The sequence below is a fragment of the Eretmochelys imbricata genome, chromosome 7 (genome assembly GCF_965152235.1).
Source record: "Eretmochelys imbricata isolate rEreImb1 chromosome 7, rEreImb1.hap1, whole genome shotgun sequence".
NCBI classification, from domain to species: domain Eukaryota; kingdom Metazoa; phylum Chordata; order Testudines; family Cheloniidae; genus Eretmochelys; species Eretmochelys imbricata.
This window is the reverse complement of record NC_135578.1, coordinates 33,355,434-33,372,889: the sequence shown is the minus strand read 5'-3', so window position 1 is coordinate 33,372,889 and position 17,456 is coordinate 33,355,434. Positions and strand designations below refer to the sequence as shown.

The 17,456-nt window shown below is 53.0% G+C and overlaps 2 protein-coding genes across 2 annotated transcripts; one reads left to right on the top strand and one right to left on the bottom strand.

The window, feature by feature from the left end:
- Nucleotides 1-1,398: 1,398 nt before the first annotated feature.
- CCS (copper chaperone for superoxide dismutase) lies at nt 1,399-8,123 on the bottom strand. Its single transcript, XM_077821546.1, is given in 9 exon segments — nt 1,399-1,900; nt 2,319-2,422; nt 4,059-4,136; nt 5,039-5,099; nt 5,627-5,804; nt 6,540-6,677; nt 6,763-6,835; nt 7,918-8,066; nt 8,069-8,123. Coding segments are annotated over 9 exon segments (990 nt in total). The 3' UTR covers nt 1,399-1,746.
- A 62-nt stretch (nt 8,124-8,185) lies between these two features.
- Nucleotides 8,186-11,223, top strand: CCDC87 (coiled-coil domain containing 87). Its single transcript, XM_077821524.1, has one exon. It carries the CDS (start codon nt 8,324-8,326, stop codon nt 11,084-11,086), a length of 2,763 nt encoding a protein of 920 aa, XP_077677650.1. The 5' UTR covers nt 8,186-8,323; the 3' UTR covers nt 11,087-11,223.
- Nucleotides 11,224-17,456: the final 6,233 nt, after the last annotated feature.

Sequence of the window (17,456 nt, the reverse complement as noted above, 5' to 3'; positions counted from 1 at the left end):
TAGCGCGCCTCCGTATTTCCGGCGTCTCCCTTCCAGAGCAGCCCGGCGCTTGCGTAGTGACGAATGCACCTATTCGGGTTTCCTGGCGCATGCGCCACGCCCAAGGTTGTGTTAACTCGGCAGTAAACAAAATGGGGCAACCGCCACCCATGTGGAGAGTGCGCCCTCAGGCAACGGCACCGTCATAGGCAAGCTCTGCCCACACCCAGTGACCGCATCATGTTGTTTTTCTGCCATGGGAACTGCTCCTACTCCATCCCCAACCCCTTCCCACTCTCCTGCTGGAGGCTTAGGGATCCCCCATTCCCAAATCCCCCTCCTCCAGGGCAACTGCCGCCCACCCGCGGAACCTATCCCAGAGGGGTTGTGCCTCTGCATTTATACAGCATCTTGCACAGTAGGTGCCTGACAAAGGACTGGGCACCACCACAATTCAAGCTGATCACCTTGGGCAGCAAGACAGCAGGGCAAGCTAGGAAAATAATATTTAATGGCAGATTCAGTGCACATGAAAGATACTTAAAGTCATCTCAGCCTCCACAATTGATTTTAAATTGAAAACAGGCTGCAACCTAACCCAGGCCCTCCTCTGTGGCTGCCTATGCTCAGGCTGGAGCCATCTAGAAACATTTGTCAGGTCTAGGTAGCTCAGTACCTTTTCTTCTGCAATGCATGCAATCCAGGGCACTGACAGATTTCCCAAAACAGTCTGGGCAGAGCAGCATGGGACTTTGATCCTGAGCTCAAAGAAACCTTTGCAGGTTTCCTGTAGATACTCATGTAACTCCAGTCACTAATGATCTCTATGGACAATTTTCAGAGTAGCAGCCGTGTTAGTCTGTATTCACAAAAAGAAAAGGAGTACTTGTGACACCTTAGAGACTAACCAATTTATTTGAGCATAAGCTTTCATGAGCTATAGCATGCATCTGATGAAGTGAGCTGTAGCTCATGAAAGCTTATGCTCAAATAAATTGGTTAGTCTCTAAAGGTGCCACAAGTACTCCTTTTCTTTCTATGGACAATGTCCTATCTGTTTACGTGGCTTAGTAGAAAGAGCACTGGTTTGGGAAACCTCAGTTCTAAACCCAGCTCTGCCACTGGCCTGCTAGGTGACCTTGGGCAAATCACTTCCCCCCCGCCTCAGTTTCCTCATATGTAAAATGCAGATGATACTAAACTCCTTTGTAAAGTGCTTGGTGGTATGCTGGTTCAGAGTGCTAGATATAAACTAATTATTAATATTTTATTATTCAAGATTCAACCCCCAACCAATCTACTTAGTGCAAAAGTGATCATGAGAACTCCCAAGCTCCCTGCCTCCCCATTTCTAATTCCCGCAGCAAAACCACCCTTGATATCCCTGCTGTTTAAAAAGGAACAAATAAGCAAGGGGGAAAAAATTAAGATGCTTTTTTCACTGCCTTTACAAATTCCAAAGCAGCAAAAAACTTCAAAGCCTATTTACAGCTCCCCTATAAAATGAGACATCATCTGCAGCGAGTTTAGCAGCACCCAGCTGGGGAAGGGTCAGGACACAAAGCTGCTCAGAGGTTGACAATAGAAGAACAAGACTGTGCTATGAGAGGGAGATGCTGTGGAGAAGTCCAGTCCCCACCTAAAGGTCACGTCAGAGCTCCCATACCGCAGGCCCAAAGCGCCACCCATTTGATGCTAGAACCACACTGAGCCCTGGCATAGAGCAACAACCAGTAGGCACAACGTGGAGAAAGGAAGGCTGTAATCCTACAGGTGAGGGGCAGGCTGGCCAAGCACCCTCCTGCCTGGCCCTGCCACTGGCTTCTCCCGCTCCTCCCACAGCGTCACGCCATCGCAGGTGCAGATTTGCTTGGGGTTCTCGAACAGCCCAGCAGATCGGGCAATGATCCCACAGGCCAGCCTGGAAGGGAGGGAGGGAGGATTAGCCAATGCTGTGCTGCCAGGGGCTCCAGCCATTGCAGACTGAATGGGCAGCCCCATGGCCTGGCCATTTGCCCAGTCAGAAGTCAGGCAAGGCCAGACACATCTTACTCCTTACAGTGCAAGAGGCAAGCTGTACCAAGACAATAAAGAGGAGTTAACCCCTTCTTTGACCACTCTTGTGTCATGCCCCTTGGGCAAGGGGGAGAGACTGACCCCCCTCAACTTCCTATAGCTCCCTTAGGCCAAGCCATCCTTCCTCCCATGCTCACAGTTGATCCCACCCCTCCATACTGTTGACTGGTCTGACAGTCAGCTTGACCCCCAAGTATTTGTGCCAGCAAGATGCTGCCTTGAGCTACTTCCCTGGCCCTTGCTTCTTCCCCCTAGCTCCTCACCTCTCACCCGAGTTCCCACAGACTTCAGAGAGTGGGTGACCCCCATGGCCAAGGTCGTCCTCACCAGAATCCACCACCAGAGAGCGGCCGATGATGTCCCAGACCTAGGAAGGATCACAGCCTTTTGGCCATCCCTGTTGCACGTGTGGATCCCCAGTTTCCCTGACAGAGGCCAGTACAGTCCTGGGAAGGGACTTCTGCATGATGAGAGCCAGTGCATCCAGGCACAGCTTGGAGAAGGGTTTGTTCCCTGGAGCCAGGGAAAGTGCAATCAGCTCTAAAGGAACTCTAAGAGAACAATGCCCCACCCCTGCGCCCTAGCTTCCCTTCTCCTGCTGCCATCTCAGCCTCTGCCTCCTCCCCAGAGCTCGGCTCCCTGTCCCACTGCACCATGTGGGTGGTCCATCAGCTGGACGGGGGCTGAGTTTGGAGGGAAGACAAGACTCCCACTCCTGCAGTTCACAGGAGAGCAGCCGACGGAAGGTTTTGACTAGAGGAGTGGAAAACAGAGGCAACCCCAAGCTGCTACATGCTCTTTTTGCTCCCTCCTTCCCACCTGGGATACTACACCTACTGCTTCAGGGTTCTGACTAGTTTAACTATTAAGAGACCAGGGTGAGACCTAGTGCTTGGGGACAGAATATCCCACACCTGGTACTGGAGGCAGACCTTCCTCGGAAGCACCTGGTGCTGGGCCCTGTGGAGGAAGAGATCCTGAGCAACATGACCCTGGGGTCTGAGCTACTCAGGCAGTGCCTCATTCCTATGATATCCTTAAGACCAAAAGTGCTTGGTAAAGTGTCCAGAGTTATAATATTAGAGAACCTGGAGCCAAGGAAGGGAGTTATCCCTCCTGCTTCACAGCAGGAAGACTCCTGCTGTGAAGCAGGAGGGATAACTCCCTTCCTTGGCTCCAGGTTCTCTAATATTATAACTCTGGACACTTTACCAAGCACTTTTGGTCTTAAGGATATCATAGGAATGAGGCACTGCCTGAGTAGCTCAGACCCCAGGGTCATGTTGCTCAGGATCTCTTCCTCCACAGGGCCCAGCACCAGGTGCTTCCGAGGAAGGTCTGCCTCCAGTACCAGGTGTGGGATATTCTGTCCCCAAGCACTAGGTCTCACCCTGGTCTCTTAATAGTTAAACTAGTCAGAACCCTGAAGCAGTAGGTGTAGTATCCCAGGTGGGAAGGAGGGAGCAAAAAGAGCATGTAGCAGCTTGGGGTTGCCTCTGTTTTCCACTCCTCTAGTCAAAACCTTCCGTCGGCTGCTCTCCTGTGAACTGCAGGAGTGGGAGTCTTGTCTTCCCTCCAAACTCAGCCCCCGTCCAGCTGATGGACCACCCACATGGTGCAGTGGGACAGGGAGCCGAGCTCTGGGGAGGAGGCAGAGGCTGAGATGGCAGCAGGAGAAGGGAAGCTAGGGCGCAGGGGTGGGGCATTGTTCTCTTAGAGTTCCTTTAGAGCTGATTGCACTTTCCCTGGCAAATGGAGTCAGGAGGAATGCTGTCAGTGCTGGAATGTTTCTCAGGGTGAGATTATCCCATCAAAGCCTAACGGAGGGTTGAGAGCCCCTTCCCCTGAAGCAGCTGTGGAACAGCTGGATGAGCTTACTGTTCTGATCCACTGTAATGATGCCTTTCTGAAAGGAACAATAGGATCCCTCAACATGCCCCAGTCTGACACAGCTCCCACTGGTGTCTCCCCAGTGATCCCTTGTGTAGATCAGGAGACCTCACCTTTAGCTGGCTGTCCTCCATCCGGAAGTCTGCTCTTCCATCACTGCCAGCCAGCACGTTGCCAAGGTCTCCGAGATGCTGGAACAGAGCATCCACCCACACAGTCAGACACTAAGAACTTTGACTTGAACCACAAACACAGCAAGAGCAGAGCGAATTTTCTTCACTCAAATTCTTCTGTGGCTGAAAAAAACCCAGCTTTTCAATGAAAACCAATATCTGGGTTGAAAATTTCTGGAATTTTGACAAAGAAATGACCCCAAAACCTGACATTTAACCAAAAACGGTTTTTGAAAACCAAAATTTTTTACGTTTTCATGGAAAGATTTTGGGGGAAAATGTTTGTTTTTCAAAATTTCAAAGAAAACAACAATTGGCATTTTCCAAGGAGGTGGATAACGACTCTGTGGGCTGTGATCAGGTTGTGTTGGACAAGTATTTCAGTTTAGTTTGTTTCAAAGCCAGGCTGTGTCTGGCCCCACGTGGCAAAGTGAGAGCCAACTAATGTGGGCGTGCAAATGGGGACCTCTGAGCAATGGTCTCCAAGAGCAGCAGAGGCAGGAATGTGGCAGCCTGAGGACTGGGAAAGGTGCCTTTTCTTGGAGAACTACAATGTTTGAAGTCTTTGCTGTCTCTAGACAGGTGACTGACTTTGTTTCTTTCTGGCTTGCCCTCTATTGTGTTAACCCCTCAGCACCACACTGGGGTCAGCACTGACTGCCAAAGAAGAGCACCCCCATCAAGTCACTCACTCTCCCCCAGTCATTCCCAGAACTGATTCAGAGGAGACTGCCCTACCGAGCCCCCAGCTCCATGCAGCACAGCCACCCCTTCCATCACACGGGGGTGAGCATTGATGGCACCCCCTCCCGAGTCACTCACTCCTCTCCCTGCAGCACCACGCCCGCTAGCGCCACCAAATGGCACTGGAGACAGCACTGACCGTGAGGGCAGAAAGGGTGAACATGACCAGAACTCACCCTGTGCGCATCCTGCGGGCCCCCGTGACGCTCCCCATTTGGGTTGAAATGATCTCCACAACTGTTTGGGGAAAAAACGGAAGCCAGTGTGACCTAGTGCAGAGGCCTCACACCACAGCCTCCAGAGAGATCTAGCCTGCTACTTGCTCCACACTACATTTCAACACAGGGCTGGAATGTGCACTGGCCAAAGGGGAAGGAGCTGAACAGGGAAACAGACCTCACCCCCTCCCTCACAGCTCGTGTCCTCTTGCTGTGTCTGTCTACATGCCTCCCCCAGACGCTCCGCAAGAGAAGGCCAATCTCACTGAACTAGTGCCATTTGCTGCACTCTTCACAGTTGCTGAAAAATGGAGGGCCTAATGGAGAGGGCACTGGGTTGGGAGCCCTAGGTTCTATTACAGGCCCTACGCTTAGGAAGGTCCCTCCCTTTGTCGCTCAGTGCCTCAGTTTCCCCATCTGTTAAATGAGAATCTTGACACTAAATGCCATTAAGCTGGAAGGCACTCAGTTCCCTGAAGTACCTTTGCAAACCCCAGCCTGCTATACTGGACAGCAACACCTCCATGCAGGGGAGAGGTCTCTTACCTGTCGCAGGAGTTCGTGACATCCCCAAATTCATGGACGTGCAGCCCATGCAACCCTGGCTCCAAGCCATCAATAGTCCCTTCAATGAGACACTTCTCTGGCGAGACCTGAAGGAATCTCACCACCCCTTGGACCAGGCTGGGGCCTGACATCATGGCCACAGCTGCACCGAGGTTCTCTAAGCAGGAGGGCAAAGTCAGGTGGACACAGACAGTCACAGCTGCCCGCATTCCCCTCCCCAACCAAGATGTAGGGGAGCCCCTGCTGCCAGACAGCATAGCAAGCAGAGCAGCACCAGTGCCCAAGAACTCCCTGAGGAAGAGCTGAAAAGATGAAGCACAGGCTGTTTAGGGAAGGGGAAGATATTGGCCACTCAGCACAATAGAACTGTGTATTATGGTATGGCCCAGGGCACTAGCTTAGGTTTGAGAGATCCAGGTTCAAGTCCTTGCTCTGCCCCAGTCTCCCTGTGTGACACTGGGAAAGTCCCTTAGCCTTTCTGTATCTCAGTTTCCCAATAATAGCACTGCCCTGCCTCCCAGGGAAGCTGTGAGGGTAGATACAGTAAAGACTGTGAAGCACCCAAATACTACAGTGATGAAGGTCATAAAACTACCTTACACAGATAGATCATATAGAGGCACCTATCTGATATCGGGTCCGCTGCTGTACCAGACACCACATGCTCTTCCCCCTTTCAGGTGCAGCATAGACACACGGTGTGAAACAGTCCCTGCTCTGAAGAGCTCACAGCATAAACAAACACACACAGGTGCCAAGCGGGGAAGGGATTTGCCCAACGTCAGCAGCAGAGCCAGGAATAGAATCCACAGCAATAAACTGGGACTCCTAGCTGCTACCCCATGCTACCCCCTGTTCCTTTCAGGCTATAACCCAGGGACTCCATACTCACGTGGCGCAGTGCTCCCCATGCCCTTCAGCACAGCCCGGCGGCCTGTGCTCTCCAGCAGGCCCTTCACCTTCCCAGCACTCATGCTGGTCTCCACCAGCACACTCTGAGAGTCTAGCCGAATGTCCAGTACCCGGAGCCCTGCAGGAAAAGCCCTAGCATCGTGAGAACAGCAGGAGCCCACAGCAGCTGTTATGGGGAATGGGAGGGCTGGAGTGTCTCTCACCTGTTGCTCCTTGCAGAGAGGCCTGCACGGCATCCACGCATTCCTGGCAGTTCATCTGCACGGCGAACTCCAGCTGGTTGATTTTAGGAGACATGTGAGACACAGTTTGTCATGGAAACCAACCCAACTCCCCACCGTGGGGGTCTTCATCCATCAGCCCTACCCCTCCCCTGGCCCAGAACTGCATCACCTCTTTTGAACATGGTTCAAAAAAGAACTATGTAAGTTCATGGAGGAAAGGTCCATCAATGGCTCTTAGCCAGGATGGGCAGGGATGTGTCCCTAGCCTCTTGTTTGCCAGAAGCTAGGAATGGGCGGCAGGGGATGATCAGTTGATGATGACCTTTTCTGTTCATTCCCTCTGAAGCACCTGGCATTGGCCACTGTCAGAAGACAGGATACCGAGCTAGACAGACCTTTGGTTTGACCCAGTATGTTCACTCCAGCAGACAAGGGTTTCCTGTCCTTTCCAGAATTGCCCCCCATCCAGAGAAAGCTAAACTAACCACCCTACAGCTGTACAATCCTCCCTATATTGGGCAAATTGGATTGCTAATCTCCAGCAGCTTCCCCTTTCTCAATCCCTCTGATGCAGAGATTCTGCATTTTGTGCCCCACATACTCATACATAAGGTGACTTTGCCCCCACGTTCATCGACCCACCCACAATGTGTTCTACCCCATTCATCCCTCTCCTTGCTACCCCTTACACAGGGGACTTTGCCCCAGAGGTATATGTCCTCCAGAAAGAGACGGTCTCTCATTCCCTCCACCACGGCACACAATTTCTTTCTCCTCCAGGCACATACACAGGGGATTTAGCCCTAGAGACGTGAGCCTCCCCCACCAGGCTCCCGAGACTCACCCTATCCTCCCCAAACACACACAGGGCGCTATGTTCCCCCACCCACAAGGGTTGACAACTCCGAGGACAGATCTTATCATGAGTCTCATGGTGTCTGACGTGCCCCGGGCTCCTGGTAGTAGGACAATCCCAGCCCAGCTTTGATGAAGCTCGGAAGAGCTTTGCAGTGCAAACAAATACAGGCACCAAGAGGGGAGGGGACTTGCCCAACAGGATCAGCAGCAGAGCCAGGAACAGAACGCTGCCCCCGAGAGGCACAACCCAGCTTCCCCGCTGCGGAGTCTCCTTACCCGGCAGCTAGAGCCGCCTGCTTCTCCGGGCCCCGGCGTCGCCTCCATCGCTGGATCCCTCGGCTGCGTCCGCCCGCACTGGCCTCGCTTCCAGGAAACGCGCCTGTAGCAACACTTCCGGCCGCCAGCCTGATGGGCGGAAGCTGGGCCCCACCAGAAGCAACTCGCAGTGCAGGCACGAGCTATTTCCGGTGCGCTGTTACCATGGAGACTCTGCTTGCTGAGACGCCCTCCCAGCTCTGAGCCGGGAAGCGGCAAGCGGGCGCCGCGCTGAGCCCTGGGGTTAGCGCGCAGCGGCTGGGGGTTGTTGTGAGCCCCGGGGCCTGGTCCCCCGCCCGGGGACGAGGGGCTGCTTGGAGGCCGAGGGTCAGAGTCCTCAGTGGGCCCCTGGGCGGGCGGGTCCGCCATGCCCGGGTTCGATGGCGCCAGGCCCCGCGCTGACTCCTCCTGGGATCTCTATGCCTTGGAGGAGACGGAGGAAGTGACCCAGACGCTGCACCAAGTCTACCAGGGCATCCTGGCCCCGCTCTCCCTCTTCCAGCCTCCGTCAAAGGGGCCCCCAGGAGCCTCACAGCCCACCCTAGCCCCGGCCGCACCCAGCCGCCAGCTCCATGGTACACAGGAGACTAGTTCTGCCGAGCCTCCTGGCACCCCGGAGACCAGCCACACGCTACCATCTGGCTCCCCAAAGACTCCAGTGCCTGCATTCTCTATCCCCATTTCCCTAGCTGCTCTGACCCAGTTGATCGAAGGGCGTCTTTCTTTGGGTAGTGATTCGTTGCCCATTTCCAGCCAGGCAGGACAGGTCTTCAAGGAGATCATCCTGGCAGAAGTAAAATTCGCCTGGGAGGATGCCAGTCACTCACTCTCCAACCCAGCCCTCAGCAGCTGGCAGAACAAGGACCTATACCAGCATCTGGTGTCATACATCACACTTGTCTCTGAACACCTCTTCTTCCACTATCTCTGCCTGATGGAGCTCCACCGGGACATGGCTGTCTTCACTGACTATGCTAACCTCACCCGCTTCGCAGCCCAGCTCTCTCTGGACTGCTGCAGTCTCCTCAACATGGCTGCCGTCCAGCACCATCTCATTGCAGAGCTGAAGACCCCACAGAACCACTTATTTCTTGACAGCAAGACAGCTCGGCCAGGGCGAAAACGGCCACCGCAGAGAGGCTGGCACTCAGCCAGAAGCACTATGGGCTGCCGCCTCGGCCTCACCATCACTCACTTTATCAAACTGACCAGGCCCCACATCAAGACATGCAGGCAGAAAATAGCAAAGGATATCAAAGAGCTTGAGGAGATACCCCCACTGGACTTAAGCAGAGTCTATCATTTGATCCCTAATGTAGAGACTTTTGGCAGCTGCTTTAGCAACCTGCCATGTCTAGCAGTGAGAACCCCCTGCTCCTGTACCCCTGCTTCAGAAGATCGGGAAGACACAAAGTGGGTCATGCATGAGGCTGGCTCCGTTTCCAAGAAAAGTCATTCATTGCCCAATATGAGAGCCGGGCAACTCCTCTCAGATGAACTTGGGATCCATCTTCCCCCTCGCCCCCTCACACCGATAATGCCCAGTCACTACACTGAGTCAGCAACAGATGGCAATCTCCAAGAGTCCACAGCCATAGCTGAGGACCTCCGCAAGCTAATTCAAGGCTCCCTCCTCAGAAGTGGTTGCAGAAGAGACGACAGTGAGGACGCAGAGCTGCCTCCCCTCATTGGAGCACTGACACGACGCAGAGCCAATGTAACCAAACTCCAGCAGCTTCAGGAGACACTTAGATGCCTCCAAGAAGAGGAGACGGCTGAGCAACAGCTGAGAGATATGGTAGTTTTTGCACCACCCACTCACCCTCAAGCTGCCACGGTGAATCTTCAAATACACCATGGCATGGTAGCAAAGGCGGCTGACCTACAAGTGTCTGACAGAGTACTTGTTGATTCTGTGGCTATTCAGAGATACCCCCCCTTGTATAATGATTTTCTGGGAGAGATTGATGCTGCTACAGTGAGTTATCTGGATGCAAACCTTTCAGCTGGCGAAAAGATCCGGGAAATTTACAAGGAACTGATAAAAATCATCCCCACAGAGTATCTGAAATTTGACCAAGGGACCTTGATAGAGCCTGCAGCTGTGAACGTGGATTTATCCAACAGCCTGGCGTCCTCCATTCTGACCAAAAGGAAAAATGAGCAGGTGATCAATACAGAATTGAATAAGCTGCTGCCTGCTGGACCATTCAGCACCCAGAAAGTGACTACACCAGTACAATCAAGTTTGCCCCTCATGATTGCCCATCAACAAAAAACCACTTGGTATCAGTGGTGGAAATCCGCCCTTAACGTTGATGAGTACCTGAAATATGTCTCCAGCAAGGAGTCTGATTACCTGCATGTGATATTTCATTTGTACAATGAGGAGGAGCAGCCACTTTTCATAGATGAAGCCCAAAAGAAACAGCTGGAGGAAGCACAGAGGGAGGTAAAACAGAAAGTGGCAGAGGTCCGCTCAAAGAGAGAGAAGTACATGCCTGGGATGTGGAACACAAACACCATCATGCTTGGTGGGCTTGGGACTTTTGAGGACCAGGACCATAAGCCTGAAGATCTCAGACTGCTGCAGAAGCGACTGGAGAGACTCTGGGCAGTTCTTCATTTCCCTGGTAGGGAGAGGCTTGATATGGCGATTAAGTACAGCTCCAACCAGTCTTTCACTCAGCTCCCAGCTGTGCTCGAAGTCTGGGAGAAAGCTGCAAAGAGTATCCAGGAACGGGAGCTCTTGCTGGTAGAGCTGGAGAAGTTTGAGCAAGCTGCCTCTGACCCAAACCGCTTCTTTGAAAGGAGCCTTGAGTCTTTCCCCACACGCACATGGGAGTCGAGGACCAGAGGCCGTCTATATGCAGCAATCGCCAAGTACGACACGGACCTCTACATCATTCTGCATCAGATCAAGGAGAGATTCCATGACACTGTAACTTTCAAGGGCCGCCCATACTTGGAGAAGATGCAGTGGGACAAAGTGGAGATGCTGTACTGGCTGCAGCAGGAACGCCGTGCTGGTGTCCTGGCAAAAGAAACGGGGAGAGAGGCAAGGCTTTGGAAGCTACCTCCACTGGCTCCGGTAGGCAGCAGTGCAGGATTCTCTCCCCCATCCCAGTAATATGCAAAGGAAAACAGATCAGCTGGGCCAATGACTCAATGGGGACAGTTCTCTGATCTTGCCAGGCCAAAGTAAGGATCTTCTGTACAGTCACCCTGTGATGGAGAATCATCAGAAGAGGGTAAGGGAAGTGCCAAACAAGAGCAATAAATACATTACAATACCAGAGCAGTAAATTATTCCCTGGATCCATTACTGGCTGGTGCATCTGTTCCGGACTCAGTGTACACAGCTTAGAGCAGCATCATTCACATGCCTAGCCTTGTAGAAAATCCAGGGAGCAAAGCTGAGCTAAGGGTGGCAGATGCCAGTGTTTGGAGCACCCAAGGTGGAATGCAGCAGCTAGAAGAGGGTAGGGGAGACAGAGCACTCCTTCGGGGAAGGTGGGGAGGAAAATGTGAGGAAGTTTGAAACACCATTCAGGAAGGAATGGAACTGGGACGGGGGGGGGGGGGGGAGAGGATTCATTGGAGTAGGGGACAAATAGGGGGAAGGAGTGATGCAGGGAGAGAAAACAAACCAAGTCATTTTGGGCCATAAACCCCCTAGAGATGGGGTGCAAAACACTCAGCGTCGGCCTAACTCTGCTCCCACTGCCATCAGTGGGATTTTAGCGCTCACTGTAATGGGAGCAGAGTCAGGCTTTGCAAAGCCTAGCTCTAGAGGGCTGATGTTCTCTGAAGGGCCAGTGTTCTCTAAAAGGCCCAGAGTGGGCAGGAGGAGTTTGGTCAGCGTAATGGCAGGAACAAGCGATGAGGTGGCTGAGATTCTTCAGCCTACGTTATACAAGGAGTTGGACTGTATGATTCAACTGGGCATATCAATTAACCCAATGGGCCTGGGACCCCTAACACAGCTATAAAAATGGTACCCACATCTCCTCAGTGCTGGGGGGGATTGGAACTGGCAATTCCTTGGAGAAAGAAGAGTTGGAAGTTAGTCCAGATACCACAGCTCAGCAGGGCTTTGAAGGAAGATTGAGCTACAGCAAACTAAGGCCACTTCACTTCTGAATATGAGCATCTACAGGGCTTAATGCCCATAACTTTACTCCTTTAGTTAATTCAGCTGTCCAGAGTGTCCCTGTGTGGATCAAGCCTCACAGGCAGCCAAAACCAGACTGCTTGAATACTTGGAAGTCACTCTAACCCAATGTCCTCTGCCCCAAGAACATGCTCTGCAGTGAGGGTTCTTCCCAGACCCAATGTCATCTTCCCAGTGTCAGCTGAAGGGGACCTTTCCAACATAGGGAGCAAGAATATTTTATTATGGGAAATATCTATTAACCCCTCCATACCCTATTCAAAATGGCACAACCACATCAGCTGCAAACTATTAAAGTCAGCTGCAGGGATAGATTGAGCTTGAAAAATTACACCCCCAAAAATGAATTTGTCCAACTTAAAACAGAGACCATCCTTCAGCTTTAATGACAGCAATCCCTAGCTCTTACACAGTACTATTCATCTGTAGATCTCAGTGCACTTTGCAAAGATCAGTATTATCCCCATTTTACAGAAGGGAAAACAGGCACAGAGAGAGGAAGTGATTTGCCCAATGTCACCCAGCAGGCCAGTGACTGAACTGGGACTAGAACCAGCTCTCCCAAGTCCCAGTCCCCTGCTGTATCCACTAGGCTATGCAGCCTTGCCCCAGTGAGACATCCACTGTCGCAGAGAATCAGCACACAGCATCCACAGCTGACTTTGCTAGAGAAGATTCCTACTGGCTAAATGAGCTGGATGGGACCCTGGCTGGACGAGGACAGGGATAGGCTGCAGTGTTCCCTCATGTCAGAGGCACCTGGGTCCCTTCTCATATGGCATTAGTAAGGGAGACACCACTTCTATATCCCACAGTGCAGGGAAAGCTGTCTCCTCTCCACAGCCAGAAAAACCTGTGGGTAGCACTTAATAACTGTCTATTTCTCACAGCTGGCCATAGGAGCACCTCACATTTACAGACCAGGCTGCAAGCTCCAGCTGTTGGCCAGGCTATCCAACTGCTTGAGCGCTCAGCTCAGCTGCAGGTGCACACATGGGCCACCATACAGTCCAGCCAATGGCCATTCCTATACCCTAGCCTGTGGAACTCAATGCCACAATACATCAAGACAAACAGCTTAGCAGCATTCATAAAGGGGTTGGACAGTATATGGCCAAAGGGAATCTCCAAGAGTTCCAGAAGGGATCCAAACCATCCTGCATTGGGGCATTTATCAACCACTAACTCCTGAGGTCAAGCGAGAATGGCTCAGGACAAGTTATGCCATCACTGCAGGATTTCTTGGCCCTCCTTTTGTGTACTAATCACTATCAGACGCAGGATACTGGGCTAGAGGGATTCACTCATCTGATATATTGTAGCTGTTCTTATGTTCCTCCAGAGTAACCACACGGAGACAGGCAGGGGAAATATATATATACACAAGGGAAGGATAGAGTGGTGGAAATGGACACATGGGGTGTGCCTGGGTGCGAACTCCACCAAGAAAGTTAGTCTGCATTTATATAGCAACATGGATGGAGCATCCAGCTTCTGAGGATAGTCAGTTTTACCAATTGGCAAGCAGAGATTAAGCAAGCAGGTGCAGTGACTCACTGTCAGAGCCAGGCACAGAATGCAGGATCTGGCCTCGCCCCTCTCTCCTCCAGACACTCCTTTAAACAAGAACAATCCAAACAAACATCTCTAAGAAAATACTTTTATTTTCCCCCTCACAAAAAAATAGTTTCCTTCCCCATGCGACAGGGAGCATCACCTGCAACAGGGACTGGATCACAGAGAGCAGGTGCTTTGCATGCTAAACTGGAGAACAAAGTAGCCAGTTTTGAGAGTGAGAGAACTCTGGCTTCCATAATCTGATTTGGGCCCGTCAGTACATCTAGTTTCTGCTCCCCTGGGGGTGAAATAAAGCAGAAGAGCTTAAGTTGGGCACAGAAACATGAACATGTCCTCCACTGCCTTCTGCGCTCTCCAATGTCACTCTAATCGTTCCCAGCTCTAGCTGTCTCCCATTGCCTGCACCCACTTGATCCACAAGCTGACCTACAGTGGCATGGGCAGTGTCAGGACAATCCTATGGGCACACCAATCTCTTGGCAATCAGTACTTTAGCACTGGAAAGCGGGTGAGGAACAGTTAACCTTTAGAATGCTGAAGACCAATGTTGTTATGCCTTTGCCTCTCCCTTGCAGGGAGCCACCATGCCTCCACTCAGAGACCATTCTCCCCAACCCACTGCTCACCACTCCCCCTTAGATTCCCAGCTTCATGGACCAGAGCGCAGGGAGCATCCAACAGAGCAGAGGGGGTGTAGTTAGGCCTCTGCCATCTAAGAGCCAGAACCCCTTCCTCATGCCAGCATACAGCACCCTACCCTGGAAATGAAGGCATTAGCCAGGGCCCACAAACATGACAAGGCAGGAGCAGGATGGTCTGTGACATCGAGAAGGGGGTCCTTAACTTAGAGTGTAGTAGGCTGCAGGCATGCACTTTTCCAAGCTGGAACTTGGACATTTTCAGAACATGGACTAACCTGTCCTCACTACATCCCTGTCTGGAGAAGTCACTACTACTAGAACCCCAATCTACAGAGGCAACTTGGCCAAGACTGCCGAGCACCTCAGGGATAGAACAGGGATGAAATTTGGGGAGTTCCAATCCCCAGCTTTGCTCAGGATAGGAGGAAACACTGCCTCTCAATAAAGGCCACTTCCATTCATTACCCTCCTTTCGTTGGAGCGGTTCAGTTCACTCCGCGCTGCCAGTTTCAGCCAAGCAGCAATCTGTGAGCAGCTAAGTATTTTATCTCACCCACAGCTAGACTAAAAGAGCAACATGTGAGAGTGATGTACAGTTTGGCTTCAGGAACAGCCAGTCCACAACCCAGTAACGGCTCTGGGGCACGAAAGTGGTAGCTTCTTCCAGGCCCATAGAACCATCCTCACAGTCACTACCCTATGGAAAAAATTAGACAGAGGTTTTTAAACAGAATGCAATCCCCACAGTGAAATCCAGTGTCAGAAGCTGGAATTGCTGGCAGCTCTTCCTAGGACAGGTCAGTGTTGGGAATGCCACTAGCTCCAGGATAAGATATGTTGCAGCTGCTTATAGAGAGGGTGAAGTGCGGGGCTTGTATCAGATGCTGAGGGGAAAAACTTAGCATGCAAGGTCCTTTTCCCCACCAAGAGCTGTTTCAGAAGCAGCTGGTGCAACACAAGGATGCTGCTCTAGGTCAGGCTCTCTCTGAATCGCTGCACAATCCGCGCTCTCACTGCCCGGGCCTCACTGGAGATCTGAACAAAGGGGGTTTGCACTGGGAGCTCTGGGTCAGCATCCGACCCCTCTACCAGCTCCTCCCCCTCTGCCAGGTCTAAGGGCATCCTGCGGCTCAGGGCGATGTTGTGCAGTATACAGCAGGCCAGGAAGATCTGGCAGACTTTCTGGGGGGTGTACTGCAAGGAGCCACTTGATTTATCCAGGCAGCGGAAACGCATTTTCAAGAGGGTGCATGTCTGCTTGAGCACTGAAAGGGCCTCCTGGTGCATGGCATTGTACTTCTCCTCCCCCGGACTACATGGGAATAAAATTGGAGTCATGAGCCATGTTTTCAGTGGGTAACTTCGGTCTCCTGCAGACACAGAAGGAGGATAGAAGACATATGTTAGCAGACTCCCTCAGGCCTTTGGAAGCTGGGCTCCCACCCTTCTTTGGGGGAAATTAAACAAAAGCACTCCCTGCCCCCCCGCCCCATAATGCGCTGTTAAAGACTACACATAGTTTAAGGGTATGCGAAGATGAAGATCTAAACACATAACTAGTCCCACTGCAGTCAATGGACTGTTCATAGACTGAAAGATACCCGCGTGCTAAGTACTTACCAGGGTCTAAGTCTGCTCCTTATTCACACTGGGAATAGTTACAGTTCTTATTTTTCTAGATGAGCCTTGCCAGTGGAGTGTCCACGCAACTCACCATTTTACCCTCATACCCCCATGAGGCAGAGAAGTTCCTTTTACAGGCACAGGGTGGGATTAAGTGACTTGCTGAAGGTCAAACAGCAGGTAAGTGGCAGAGTGGTGAACTGAACTCAGCACCCTATTCCCTGGGCCATCCTTCTTACCTATTGTCAGTCATGCGGGGATACAGATCATCCCACCAGGTGCCGGGCGTGAGGGATCACTACGTTTGGTGAACTAGGTCAGGGGGCTGCTCCATCATGGAGAGGCCTCTCTGGTTGCCCACCCCCCAGAGCATCATTGTCTGTCCTGACTCACCCAGCAGCCACAGCCCGTCAAGCCGGGCTCCATCAAGCAGCCGAGCCAGGGCAGAGTTCTCCAGCACGGCGGCGTTGGGGCAAGAGCCAGGGTACTTGGCCACTACATTGATGATGGTACCATGGGAATCACACACCACCTGCATGTTCATGGAGTGGTAGTTGCGGACATTGCGGTAGGCAAGCTCGTTTTCCGAGGGGGCCCGCAGTGCCACATGCATGCTGCCTAGCAGGCCCAGCACCCCAGGGAAGCGGCCCTCAGCATGCCCTGCCGTGGGGCCTGGGACCGGGAAGGTAATGTAGCGGGCAGCCCGGCGCTGCAGTGCCTCCAGGAATTGGGCCAGGCAGTTGGACATGGCTGACTGGCTGATGCCTGTAGTGTCCCGTGTGGCTGTCTGGAAGGAGCCCGAAGCCAGGAAGGTGAGGGCCGAGGTCACCTTGACGGCCACCGGCAGGGCGTGACTGCGACCTGTCAGGCTCTCCAAGTCAGAGCCCAGCTCGCTGCAGAGCCCCGCAATAGCTGCCTTGTCCAGACGATAGCGCCGCAGCACCTGTTCCTCGCTGAGGTCCAGGAAGGAGCTGCGGGCCCGATACACCCGGTGCTCGGGGTAGAAACGGCGCCGCCTGCTCCGCTTCCTCCGGGCCCCCGTGGCCCCCTCACTGCTGCGCTCCCGCACCCGCCGCAACAGCAGCACTGCCTCGGACATCTTTCCCACACCTAGCGCGGCCCCGGGGCAGAGCAGACAGGAGCCACCCCACGCCTACCGGGCCCCGGGGCCCCCAACCCCTACCGTAGTTAAGGGAGAGAGACGAGGAGACCCACCCCCATGCCCGCAGGGCGGGAGAAGAGTTGGCAGCGCAGCCCGGGAGGCAGGGAGCCCCTCAGGCAGGAGCCCTACCCCCAGCAGGGGTGGGAGGTGCGAGCGAGGCGTGTCAGGAGAGCCCCATCTACCCACCGCCTATGGGGTACTGATGCCGCCAGCAGGCGCCTCCCACACCCCCAGAAAAGGGGAGCAGGAGACACCCGGGAAGGGGGCAGGGGACGAGCAGGGAGAGGGACCCGCGCGCGGGCAGCACGAAGCCGCTGTCCCC